Below are 13,614 nucleotides of genomic sequence, written 5' to 3' on the forward strand. Positions count from 1 at the left end.
TGAATCTCAGAAGCCAGAACAGCAAGAGGGATCGCTGCGCAGTGAAAGCAGCGATCCCTCTTGCTGTTCTGGCTTCTGGGATAGCTGCGCAGCCTGCATTCACTCGATAAGAGGCAGGCACATTCCCCCTTACTTTTTAGGAGGGGAAAAGTGAGTCTTATAGAGAAAAAAATACGGTAATCTCTCCGTCCAGGCAAGGTAGAGGTATCGTCACCGCCGTGTGAATTTCCAGGCAAGTTTGGAAACCTGGTCAAATGTCAGGTGCGATGGGATTGGGGATGGAGAGTTTGTAGGAACCTGGTGAGGCCATGAGACTTCAATAAGCTGTGCTGCCTCGCTATGCACCCTTCCCAGCCCAGAGATATCATTGTTGACGTTTGGGAACTGCCCTTTCTACTCCTCGCACTCGGGTCAAGGAGGAAGAGAAACCACCAATACCTGAATAATTTTCAAAGGTATTTATTTGACCTGTTGTGAGCGGTGGGGTGTTCCGCCTGAAGAGCTTAGGATCAGCGCACTTTGCATATGAAGTTGGGGGTCTCGAGTCCCCCTGAAGCGTTCGCAGAGCAGAGCAGATGAAAGGGCTTGAGGAGCAATCTGGAGTAATTTATAAGGCGTACTTTCAGAATGCAAATGCACCATTTCGGATTATCGATGGTATGTGACCAGTTCTTAATACAAGTTTTTGCGGAGAGTCCCACACCCGGATAATACTTTACGTGGTCAGTGCAAAGACTTTGCCCAAACACTTGATTTTAACAAGATAGTTGCTCCAGAAATAAGCCCAGCCTTGTTTCAATTGAGATTGGAGGTTTTTAAGCAGAGGTCGGATGGCCACCTATCAAGGGGTTCCATAGCTGCATTCCGGGAGGGGGGTTGGACTAGACGACCCTTGGGGATCCCAGCAGTACAATTCTGTGATTCTCCTCCCAGATTTAAAGTGCAGTCTGACAGAAGTGAGATGTAACTGCTCCTCAGCCCACAAATTGCACCTTTGTGCAGAAACGTATTGTCCTTTTCACTTCCCCCAGGTGTGTCTTGTGCGAACCAGCAGTCCAAGCGAGTGAATGAAACAGGTATGAGTCTAGCAGCTCGGAGAACTCCCACCCCACCCCTGGAGTGGGGTGTCAACCCCCTGTCCCCCTGTTGCAGAAAGACACCCCCCCCCTTTTAAAAAAACCACCCCATTCTTGATTCTCTTTAGGCCCAGCTGTGTGTGGAAAACGGCTCCCCTTTAAATGGTTTGATAGCCCCTGTGGCTACGCGCTCGCCCAATCAAAAAGGCCACGACCACGATGACGATGAGGACCAGAAGGAGGACGCCGATAATGATGGGCACCAGGAGGGTGCGTCTCTGCTCCGGGCAGACCTCGGCTGAAACAGGAAAAGAAGGAATTCAGTGAGGAGAGGAAGGAGATTCGGGATGTGCAAAATACCGAACTGGAGAGAGACTTGAAAAGTCTGCGGGCAAAAGGGCTGTGCCAAAAGATGGCATGGAAAGTTTAGACTAAGAATGCATTGGATTATTAAGACACCTGCACATTAAAGTATGGGAACGCGGGTGGCGCTGTGGGTTAAACCACAGCCTAGGACTTGCCGATCAGAAGGTCGGCGGTTCAAATCTCCTTGGCAGGGTGAGCTCCCGTTGCTCGGTCCCAGCTCCTGCCAACCTAGCAGTTCGAAAGCACACCACTGCAAGTAGATAAATAGGTACCGCTCCTTATCCCTCTCGTTCCTCTAAAGCAGTGTTTCCGAACCTTGTGCCTCCGGCTGTTTTTGAACTACAACTCCCATCATCCCTGACTAGCAAGACCAGTGGCAAGGGATGATGGGAATTGTAGTCCAAAAACAGCTGGAGGCACAAGGTTGGGAAACACTGCTCTAAAGACTGCCAACCTGCCTGATGTTTTGTGCTGTTGTTTTGGGAGCAAAAGGGACGCAGGTGGCGCTGTGGGTTAAACCACAGAGCCTAGGACTTGCCGATCAGAAGGTCGGCGGTTCAAATCCCCACGACAGGGTGAGCTCCCGTTGCTCGGTCCCTGCTCCTGCCCACCTAGAAGTTCGAAAGCACGTCAAAGTGCAAGTAGATAAATAGGTACCGCTCCGGCGGGAAGGTCAACAGCGTTTCCGTGCGCTGCTCTGGTTCGCCAGAAGCGGCTTAGTCCTGCTGGCCACATGACCCGGAAGCCGTACGCCGGCTCCCTCGGCCAGTAAAGCGAGATGAACGCCACAACCCCAGAGTTGGTCACGACTGGACCTAATGGTCAGGGGTCCCTTTACGTTGAAGTACAGCTGTTTAAAGAAAATGAAATAAAGAACTGCCTGCGGTACGATGCAGGGAGTCTCTCACCTTCCCCAAATTGTCCACCTTGAAGGTCAAAGGCCTGGACCCGCTCTTGCAGGGCGTTGAGACGAAAGCCTTCTGCCAGGACCAAGGTGCGGTTCCGGCACTGGTAAGAGTGTCCGAGTCTGGCCTCGAACTCGCGGAGAGAGGAATTGTCGGCTCTGAATGATTTCGCTGGAGGGACAAAGAGAGTCGCCCGGGGCCTGTTGAACCACCCTTCTTGAATCTTAACACAGCATGTGGATTAATGCATAATCGCCTCTTGGAAGCCACAGCAAATCTCAGCCTATAGCAGTGTTTCCCAACCTTGGGCCTCCAGCTGTTTTTGAACTACAACTCCCATCATCCCTAACTAGCAAGACCAGTGGCCAGGGATGATGGGAATTGTAGTCCAAAAACAGCTGGAGGCCCAAGGTTGGGAAACACGGGCCTATAGCATACCTGGCAGAATCGGCGTGCAGGTTCACAGAACCGTACAGTTGGAAAGGGAACCCAGGGGTCATTTATTCCCACCCTCCGGAACGTGACTGACCCCGATGGCTCTTTTTTGCTCCACCCGGCAAAGGAGGAACAACAGCCTCTGCTTCCTGTGTGATCCCTTTAGCTGCTGAAGGGATCTTGGCTGGATTCGCTTTCTCTTCCCTCATGCCTCCGAATCACCCTCTAAAATTTGCTGATGGGCCAAAGCCGTCGTAAACAGGCTTGCGGCTGGGATGGAACCCCATAAAAAAACATTTACAGGGCTCACTATGGACGTGGCATTTGTATTTTTTTCAATAGCTGCACGGCAGGCAGAAACTGAACTGGTGTAGCAACCCCGATTTGAGCATTTCCGTGGCGCAATAGGCCTCGCCTCAAGAGGTCCATGAGCAATGATGGCGACCCCCGAATTCAGAGCCAGCCCCCCACAAATGACCTTACCTGCAGCCTGATGGAACTGGTACGTTAGGTAGGCCTGTACCCGACTCAGGTAGAATACATTTCTGCTGTAATTCTAAGGAAACAAAGAAATCTGGGTTTGTTTTCCCCGATCGACACCTGTTTTAGGGTAACACAGGCCGCAACTTAGGATCTGCGAGGTTTACGAGACAAAGCCAATTCGCTGCCCCGCTGGAAGCACCCGTTCCAGATTAATTCCCACCCCCTGCCCTCCCTGAGCACTAGCAGCAATAGCCTCCCAATGAACCATTTTAAAGTTTCAAACTTTTTTTAAAAATCATGTTTTGTTTCTCCTCTCCAATGTAGTGATTGACCTTCAACTGGGCACGTATTTCTCCGAAGGGGAAGTGGCGGCGGCTGAAATCAACACTTGTAATTTGGGGAAGAGGTGTGCGGAGTGGTGATGTGACCCGCGTTTATAAAATATAAATAAATAAATGGGAACAAAAACTGTGTGGTGTGGAGAAAGCAGAGAGAGAAAGGTTTTCCTCTCTCATAACAACTCGAATTCGTGAAACTGAAAGCTGGGAGATTCAGGTCTGGCGAAAGGAAGCCCTTTTTCACGCAGTGCGAACTGCGGAACTCCAGTCCACTTGAATAGGATTGGACAAATACATGGAAGAGGATGGCTACTGGCCAAGATGGCTACGCTCGGCCCTCCATGGTCGGAGGCAGGAAATGCTTCTGAAAGCAGAGGGGGATTTGTGTTTGAATCCCGCTTGTCGGCTTCCGATTACGGCTTCTAGCCAGCCGCTTTGAGAACAGGATGCTGGACTGGAGGGGCCCGATCCAGCAAACTCTCCTTCGGTTCTTGGACTACTGCAATGTGCTTTACGTGGGGCTACCTTTGAAGGTGACCCGGAAACTACAACTAATCCAGAATGCGGCAGCTAGACTGGGGACTGGGAGCGGCCGCCAAGACCACATAACACCAGTCCTGAGAGATCTGCATTGGCTCCCAGTACGTTTCCAAGCACAATTCAGAGTGTTGGCGCTGACCTTTCAAGCCCTAAACGGCCTCAAAGGCCCAGTAGACCTGAAGGAGCGTCTCCACCCCCATCATTCTGCCTGGACACTGAGGTCCAGCTCCGAGGCCTTCTGGCGGTTCTCTCCCTGTGAGAAGTGAGGTTACAGGGAACCAGGCAGAGGGCCTTCTCGGTGGTGGCGCCCGCCCTGTGGAACGCCCTCCCTTGTGAAGGAAATAAGCAGCTATCTTCTCTTTAAAAGACATCTGAAGGCAGCCCTGTTCAGGGAAGTTTATAATATTTAATGCTGTATTGTTTTTAACACTTGATTGGGAGCCGCCCGGAGTGGCTGGGGAAGCCCAGCCAGATGGGTGGGGTATAAATAATAATTATTATTATACAGTGGTACCTCGGGTTAAGTACTTAATTCGTTCCGGAGGTGCGTTCTTAACCTGAAACTGTTCTTAACCTGAAGCACCACTTTAGCTAATGGGGCCTCCTGCTGCCGCCGCGCTGCTGCTGCACGATTTCTGTTCTCATCCTGAAGCAAAGTTCTTAACCCGAGGTACTATTTCTGGGTTAGCAGAGTCTGTAACCTGAAGTGTATGTAACCCGAGGTACCACTGTATTATATTCTTAGGGTGGGGTCAGCGCACCCCAGCAGGCCTCTGCCAAGCCAGTCTTTCCGGCCTTCGATGCAGCCGGCTCGGAGGACCTTTTGCCAGAGAGTGACTCATGGCTTGGATCAGCCAGGATTCAGGCCAGACCTTTGGGATTCCAGGCCAGATCAGCTTCCCGAATTGCAGCGGAGTCATCTTGCCGCCCACGGCTGCGCTCGTGACGCACCTCAGCCCGCAGGCTGATGGGCGTGGGGTCCGTACCACGCGGGAACGTTCGAGGGACCCGCCTTTCGAGAAAGACATTTGCGTTGGTGTTCGTGCCAGGTTAGGTTTGCTAGGAGCGCATCAGTCATGCGCTGAACTCGGCCAGCTTTTAAAACAAACTCATCAGCTTTTAAAAGAAATTACCGTATTTTTCGCTCTATAAGACTCACTTTTTCCCTCCTAAAAAGTAAGGGGAAATGTGTGTGCGTCCTATGGAGCAAATGCAGGCTGCGCAGCTATCCCAGAAGCCAGAACAGCAAGAGGGATTGCTGCTTTCACTGCGCAGCGATCCCTCTTGCTGTTCTGGCTTCTGAGATTCAGAATATTCTTTTTCTTGTTTTCCTCCTCCAAAAACTAGGTGCGTCTTGTGGTGTGGTGCATCTTATACAGCGAAAAATACGGTACGTTGCTCTGATTTTAAGATAAACACAGAGAGGAAAATGGTGCTGGAAAGTTTAATAGGTTAATGTTCCTGCTACCCCAATTCCCATTTCATTCCCGAACTTTCCCACCCAGGAAGGAAGACACACTTAATCAACTTGAATTGGACCTGATAATAACTTAATCAACTTGAATTGGACCTGATAAAAATAATTTTAGATTAGGAGTATCAAAGGTAAACACAGAGAGAGACACAAGGCTAGATGCTCCAAATCTCTGGCAGCGTCCGTTTAAACCGGCTCCGTACCACTTTAAACGGTAATGACTCCCCTGGCCGAGAGAATGCTGGGAATTGTAGTTTGTTAAGAATTGTTGGGGTACCTTTATTGCTCTCTCAGAGCTGCTATTTCCAGACTGGTTCCCTTCTCAGGGAATTTCATCTGGGAGTGGGATAGGGGTCTCCTTAACAACCCTCCTTTGGGACCAGAAGAAATTTTCAGAGAAGGAAAGGATCAGAGAAATTCACAGAGAGAGGAGGTCTGATTGTTGTTGGCCACAGTCATTCAATAGAACCTCCAAAGTCAGGGGCAGCGTACCTGTAAAGACGAGGCATTGGGGATATATACCTTTTCATGACCCCCCCAGCCCCCCTCTCCAATCCTCCCTCTCACCTTTCTGAAAGTAAAGAGAAGGTCGCCCTCTAGGAAGTGCAGGTGGAGGACGGCTGTTTGGTTGGTACAGTTCCCGGAAAACTCTGTGCGGTTGGGGTTCACTGCAAAGTCCCCCCAGAGCTGGAAGAGAGGAAGAGTGAAGGTGTGTGAGAGAGAGCAGGACCCTACAAATCCCCAGGAAATTCAGCTTGGACCTAGAGCAGGAGGGAGAAACTGGCACAAGCCCGACGTTCAGCCACGTCGCACCCGTTTAGAGAGCGACCCAAGAGTCCCGAGCGCTAGGCTCCTTTCTTTCTATAGCCATAGAAAGCTAAGGCTGTCGTCACGCATCTCCTGCTGGAGGATTTGAAGCTGAAAAGCAAGCTTAGCTGTTGCAGTCGGGTGGGAAGGGGAAAGCTCTAATAACTTCCTCCATGAATTTGCCTCTTTTTAAAGCCATCCATGTTGGTGGCCATCCCCGTCTCCAGTGGGAAGGAGTTCCACAGTTCAACTCTGTGCTGCGAGAAGAACTTCCAGTTTTTCTTCCCCTGTGTACATAAGCAGCAGTTTAGGAGAGGGTTGGGGGTCCCAGTCCACCTGCAGTGCACCACTCTGGCCCAGATAATCCTGCCGGTACCCAGAGTGAGCCCGGACAGAATTGTAGAATTGGAGGGGACCCCGTAGGGACATCTAGCCCAACCCACTTCAATGCAGGAATCTCAACACGTCGTGCCCCATCCAGTTTGAAACCATACCAGATCCTGCTTAGCTTTGCAAACGTGCCAGCAGTTTCATTGCTGCACCACCAGAGTTTTTCTTTCCCTTTTGGAGAGTCTATCTATCTATCTATCTGTCTATCTATATCTATCTATCTATCTATCTATCTATCTATCTATCTATCTATCTCTCTCTATCTATCATCTATCTATATCTATCTGTCTGTCTATCTATCTATCTATCATCTATCTATCTATCTATCTATCTATCTATCTATCTATCTATCTCTATCATCTAATGCTGTCCAGGGTTGTAAAGACTGCGGAGAGAATAATTGGGTGCACTCTTCCCACCTTGGATCAAATCTATTTTTCCAGGTGCCATAAGAAAGCTGCAGAGATAGCGCATGATAGTGCACACCCCGGAAATGATCTCTTTCAGTTTCTGCCTTCTGGAAGAAGGGACAGGGTTATAAAGACTAGGACTGGCCGCCTGAGAAACACTTTCTATCCAAATGCGATTTTGGTTTTAAATGCAGTGTAAGGTAGTCTCTATGGCAGTATATTGTATTTAATTATGGGGTATCAGAGTTTATAGGGGGCTAACCAGGCTGGGATAGCAGGCTTGTTGGTTTTTGAATGTCTGATGTAGATTTTTTCAATTGCGTTGTTCTGTATGGGACAATGACAATAAAGATTATTGTATCATATCTATCTAATCTGCGTTTGTGTTGTGGCCATTGCTCAGGTTTTTTTCTACATAGCCAGTTTCGTCTTTTGTCTGTGGGTTGCGCACTTCTACCTTCCCACCCCACAGGTCTCGCTTCCCTCTGAAGATCCTGCGGCTTCCAAGCCTGAACTGGAAAGCCACAGACTTCCTAAAGCATGCACAATTTTTATGAATTTATTAAAGGCTGTTGAAAGGACAAGTGAGCAGAAGATGTTGCCGCATGCCGTAAATGGGGGAATGTGCAAATGACCCTCGGGATTGGGTCCCCTGCATTTGGGAGGGCATTGTGGAACTGGAAGCACAGAATCATGGAATTGTAGAATTGGGGGGGGGACCCCAAAGGTCATCCAGTCCAACCCACCTTCAATGTAGGACTCTCAGCTAAAGCATCCGCGACAGATAGCCATAAAAGGGCAATTGAAGCAATTGAAACCCCAATATTAAGTAACCTCCTCTAAGTGCCCACCCAATGTGTATTTTCCTTTTCGCTAAAAAACCCACAAAACCTATTAATATAAACACAGAATTTAAATACTCGGCTATACATATATTTATCAGGCAATCCTAAGAGGTCTGTTAAGGGCAGATGTATTCGGAAACTTTGCCACTCATTGCCATCAAATCCTAGATAAAACCACATATAATTTGAGATTTTCATGAGGCCTAGAACCCCCAGATGTTTTATATGATTCTGCCTTCCCTTCATTTTTACATATTACAGCAGAACTGTCCTGTTCAAGCAAGTCTGTTGGCAGACGTGGAACTTAACCACCAGATAATGCCGATATTCTTCGCTTGGACTTTGCCACTTTAACCCTTTGTTTTAAAGTTTCGTTTCCCGTCTTTTCGCTTCACCTGCCGCCATAGCTGTTCTCTCGGCTTCCTGTTACATTGCGGGAAATTGAATTGGGAACCTTTACCGGGGGAAATGGCGCCCTTGCCTGCTGCATGGAGGGGCAGGAAGGAGGCCGAGGGCAGGCGGTGGAACACACACACACACACACAAACTTCCTGTCCTCTAACCACTGAGCTCCGCTCCCTGACAGTCCCCTCCCAGCGCAAGCCGCTGGGCCTGTGTCAATATGGAAAGGGAAAAATGGGAAGCAGAAATGACCACTCAGAGCTGGTCGGCCTCTTCCCGTCCCCCAGGAACCCAGGCCGCCAGAACCTCCTTGCTCAACATTTCTCATTCAGACACAACCACAGAACTGTAGACTTGGGAGGGACCCTGGTTTATCAGCTCCATCTGGTACGCAGGATGAGACCCTCCCTGCCTGCAGACTGTCTCGCCAGAGTGGTGCATGCTCTGGTTATCTCCCGCTTGGACCACTGCAATGCGCTCTACGTGGGGCTACCTTTGAAGGTGACCCAGAAACTGCAATTAATCCAGAATGCGGCAGGTAGACTGGTGACTAGGAGCGGCCGCCGAGACCACATAACACCAGTCCTGAAAGACCTACACTGGCTCCCAGTACATTTCCAAGCACAATTCACAATTAGCGTTGGTGCTAACCTTGAAAGCCCTAAATGGCCTCAAAAGCCCAGTAGACCTGAAGGAGCATCTCCACCCCCATCGTTTTGCCCGGACACTGAGGTCCAGCTCCGAGGGCCTTCTGGCAGTTCCCTCATTGCGAGAAGTGAGGTTACAGGGAACCAGGCAGAGGGCCTTCTTGGTGGTGGCACCTACCTTGTGGAACGCCCTCCCAGCAGATGTCAAAGAGAACAACAACTACCAGATTTTTAGAAGACATCTGAAGGCAGCCCTCTTTAGGGAAGCGTTTAATGTTTAATAGGTTATTGTATTTTAATATTCCGTTGGAAGCCACCCAGAGCGGCTGGGGAAACCCAGCCAGATGGGCGGGGTATAAATAATAATTATTATTATCCAGCCCAACCCAGAACCCCTAACAGGCAGCCATCCCGACCTGGGCTTGAAAGCCTCCGACGGAAGGACAGGCCACGGCCTCCCGAGGTCACGGAATCGCCATCTCCCCAACAGCCGCCCGGATCTCTTACCTCCTGCTTGGCCTTGTCGGTATAGCGGACTCGGAGCTGCAACGCTGCTTGAACCCGCAAACACGGGTCCGAGCCCTTTGGGACTGCATAATCTCCAACGCGGACAACGGGTGGTTGCGTGGGCTGATGGGTGGGGGCAGGGTGGGGGGTGGTGCGGTTCCTGGGATGGGGCGTGGGGTGCGGTGTGGTGTGTTTTGTGTGGTGGGCCGTGGTGTGTTTTGTGGGATGTGGCGTGGTGTGTTTTGTGGGGTGCGGTGGGGTGTGTTTTGTGGGGTGGGCCGTGGTGTGTTTTGTGGGGTGGGCCGTGGTGTGTTTTGTGGGGTGGGCCGTGGTGTGTTTTGTGGGGTGTGGCGTGGTGTGTTTTGTGGGGTGTGGCGTGGTGTGTTTTGTGGGGTGTGGCGTGGTGTGTTTTGTGGGGTGCGCCGTGGTGTGTTTTGTCGGGTGCGCCGTGGTGTGTTTTGTGGGGTGCGCCGTGGTCTTGGTGAATGAGGGCAGCAGCGTAACCGACTTCTTGCGGTGCGGGCAGCCTGGGTCAGAGACATCGGCGCCAGAGCACAGCGGAGACTCCACAAATCCCGTCTCTTTCATGGCCACTTGGGACGTATCCGTATATTGGGCAGAGCTGTAAACTGGGCAGAGAGAGAGAGAGAGATGGAAACATCAGTTCTGGGCACCCATGGGTGACAGCCAAGCTTCCAGTCTCCCTAGCCCCTAACCCCAGCTCAACAACACCTCTCCGATCGACCTACAGCGATACCTCGGGTTATGGACGCTTCAGGTTACAGACTCCGCTAACCCAGAGATAGTACCTCGGGTTAAGAACTTTGCTTCAGGATGAGAACAGAAATCGTGCAGCGGCAGCAGGAGGCCCCATTAGCTAAAGTGGTGCTTCAGGTTAAGAACAGCTAAGAACGGGCCTCCGGAACCTATTCTTAACCCGAGATACCACTGTATTTATTAACTGAATCAAAACCTATCGCCTTTCTGTCCCACCATTTTCTCAAGGTGGTTGCTCGGTTGGTTCTTCTTCCTCAGTGAATGCACACAAGGCAGGCCCCCCAAGGTCGGTTTCGTGGCTGAGCTGGGGTGGGATTTGAACCCGGGTCCGAGTCTCCCCCCATTCCAACATCCAAACCACTCTGCCTCTTTTGCAGAGGAGTCAACAGGTTTATCGGACCCATTCTCCCTCCAACGGATATGGGCTCTTCTTCCTTGGAGATTTTTAAGCAGAGGTTCGATGGCCGACTGTCATGGACTCTTAGCTGAGATTCCTGCATATCTTGGGGTTGGGCTGGATGAGCTTTGGGGTCCCTCCAAACACAGCAGCTCTATGTTTCTTGCTGCCTAGCTCCTTTCTAAGCCACACAACAAAGGGAACTAGGAGGCCAGGTACGGACAAACATATATGTACCAACCTGCCAGGAAGAAGCATCCGATAAGCCAAATTGAAGACATCGCAGCCGGTCCCATCTCTCCGAACGGGGCTCGATCCGCTGCACCTTTTCCGCCTCTCGCCCTGGGAGCTTCTGCTCGCTTCTGTCTCGTGCTCCCGCAGCTCTCAAATAAAGGGAAGGAAATGAAATTTGCTGCCTTCACAACCAGTGACTCAGTTGGATGCTGAATTGCCAAATACCCAGTAGCCACGGGATCCGGGGGGGCGGTTTGCTTCCCCCTGACACACGACGCAGACGGCAGCTGAACCTTCTCTGTCACCACTGTTGAGCTCTGCATCTTTTTCTACCTTTTTTAATTCAAAACTGAAAGCCACAAATAACCTGGGGTTGGGGAGAGAAAGGCGGGTTCATCGCCCTGCCCAGCACAGGACAGGTGCAATGGCTTCTGGGAGACAGGTGAGTGAACGTTTTAAAGCAGGCATATGCAAACTCTGGCCCTCCAGATGTTTGGGACTACAACTCCCATCATCCCTGACCACTGGCCCTGTTAGCTAGGGATGATGGGAATTGTAGTCCCAAACATCTGGAGGGCCGGAGTTTGCCTACGCCTGATTTAAAGCAACTCGGCCAACCCAATGCCATCCAGGCATCTTTGGACTACAACTCCCATCGTCCAGCATCAGCTTAGCCACTTGTCGTGGACGATGGGAGTTGTAGTCCAATTTGTGGAGAAACTTTCCCGGGATCAAACTTGGGAACTCTAGCATGCAGGGTGCGCCCCCCCCCAAAAAAAATCTTTGGAGGCAAGTCGCTGGGCCCTTGCTTGCAGCGCCCAACCTCCAGGGAGGTTTTTTTGGCAACAGGCAAAATCCTTTTTGAAATTTATTTCCAGAGGCTTTTCTTGAGTTGGTTCCACTTCAGCTGCTGCTTTGAAAATTCTGCGATTCTCACATCTCGCTCTGCCCCACAAGTGGTAGCAGTGGGGGATAGGGTATCAACCTTCTAAATAATATAAAAAGGGGGGATTTTTTAAAAAATGAAACAAAAAGAAACCTTGAGAATGTAAGAAGAGGACTGCAGATAGATTAGGCCAAAGTGGGGCATTCTTGCTGTGGTTGTGGTTGTGGTTGTTTAGTCGTTTAGTCGTGTCCGCCTCTTCGTGACCCCCTGGACCAGAGTACGCCAGGCACTCCTGTCTTCCGCTGCCTCCCGCAGTTTGGTCAAACTCATGCTGGTAGCTTCGAGAACACTGTCCCACCATCTCGTACTCTGTTGTCCCCTTCTCCTTGTGCCCTCCATCTTTCCCAACATCAGGGTCTTTTCCAGGGAGTCTTCTCTTCTCATGAGGTGGCCAAAGTCTTGGAACCTCAGCTTCAGGATCTGTCCTTCCAGTGAGCACTCAGGGCTGATTTCCTTCAGAATGGAGAGGTCTGTTCTTCTTGCAGTCCATGGGACTCTCAAGAGTCTCCTCCAGCACCAGAATTCAAAAGCATCCATTCTTCGGCGATCAGCCGTCTTGATGGTCCAGCTCTCTCTTCCATACATCACTACTGGCCAAACCAGAGCTTTCACTATACAGACCTTTGTTGGCAAGGTGGTGTCTCTGCTTTTTAAGATGCTGTCTAGGTTTGTCTTGCTGTGGTAGCTTTTCAAAACTTTTACATTATCACTGTTAATTTTTCTTAGTGGTCATTGTATCGTTTTATCGTCTTGGTGAACCGCTCTGAGGTTTGTTTTAAAAACCAGTGTCTATATTTTATGTAAGTGGGCATATATGCCCTTTCCCCCAAGGACATATGCAATAGACAATCTTTTCTAGAATTCCTTCAAACCATAACAAGTTGAAAATGAAATCTTTAGTCTCAAAGTCTCTGAAAATCTTTAAATGAAGCGAGGTCCCAGACTTTGTACAATGAAAGACAAGCTGTCTACAATGACTACATTATTCCATGAGCACTGTTCCACAGCATTTACATTCATTCATTCTAAATAAGATGGGTTTATGAAGCAATTCTTTATCTTCCCACCACGATGATGAAGAATTCTACAAACCAGTAGTCAATATCCGGAATCACTGTCCAGTGTTGGACATCTTATTTGCTGAATACACAAAGCTTCACAGCTTGTCTTTCATCGTACAAAGTCTGGGACTGTTAACGGAGAAATCCGAGGGCTCCCTTGGACAAAAAGCAAGGACACCAGCCAGGAATACCAGAGCAAAACAGCAGCCAGTAGGCTTGGTCTTGATTGAAGACTGTCACGACAGTAATAATAATAATAATTAATAATAATAATAATAATTTATTATTTATACCCCGCCCATCTGGCTGGGCCTCCCCAGCCACTCAGGGCGGCTTACATAAAAACCAAAAATACAGTAAAATATCACACGTTAAAAACTTTCCTGAACAGGGCTGCCTTAAGATGTCTTCTGAATGTCAGGTAGTTGTTTATCACTTTGACATCTGCTGGAAGGGCGTTCCACAGGGCGGGCGCCACTACCGAGAAGGCCCTCTGCCTGGTTCCCTGTAGCTTTGCTTCTCGCAATGAGGGAACCGCCAGAAGGCCCTCGGCGCTGGACCTCAGCGTCCGGGC

The 13,614-nt window shown here is 50.0% G+C and overlaps 1 protein-coding gene across 1 annotated transcript; it reads right to left on the reverse strand.

Moving 5' to 3' along the window:
• Positions 1-443: 443 nt before the first annotated feature.
• Positions 444-11,371, reverse strand: CD68 (CD68 molecule). The gene is made up of 6 exons (XM_081835730.1): positions 11,041-11,371; positions 9,626-10,254; positions 6,185-6,304; positions 3,266-3,338; positions 2,351-2,518; positions 444-1,374 (listed from the first exon to the last, which is right to left on the reverse strand). The coding sequence occupies exons 1-6, from the start codon at positions 11,354-11,356 to the stop codon at positions 1,235-1,237; spliced, it is 1,446 nt and encodes a 481-aa protein (XP_081691856.1). The 5' UTR covers positions 11,357-11,371; the 3' UTR covers positions 444-1,234.
• Between the last annotated feature and the right edge of the window lie 2,243 nt (positions 11,372-13,614).

The sequence above is a fragment of the Podarcis erhardii genome (genome assembly GCF_964252035.2).
Source record: "Podarcis erhardii genome assembly, chromosome: 13".
NCBI classification, from domain to species: Eukaryota; Metazoa; Chordata; class Lepidosauria; order Squamata; family Lacertidae; genus Podarcis; species Podarcis erhardii.

Excerpts from the sequence above, each read along its gene's own strand:
- CD68 (XM_081835730.1), bottom strand. The coding sequence starts at position 11,356 with ATGCAGAGCTCAACAGTGGTGACAGAGAAGGTTCAGCTGCCGTCTGCG. Across the intron at positions 6,305-9,625 it reads CCGACAAGGCCAAGCAGGAG|CTCTGGGGGGACTTTGCAGT; the intron begins GTAAGAGATCCG and ends CCTCTCTTCCAG. Across the intron at positions 3,339-6,184 it reads TTCTCTTTACTTTCAGAAAG|AATTACAGCAGAAATGTATT; the intron begins GTGAGAGGGAGG and ends TTGTTTCCTTAG.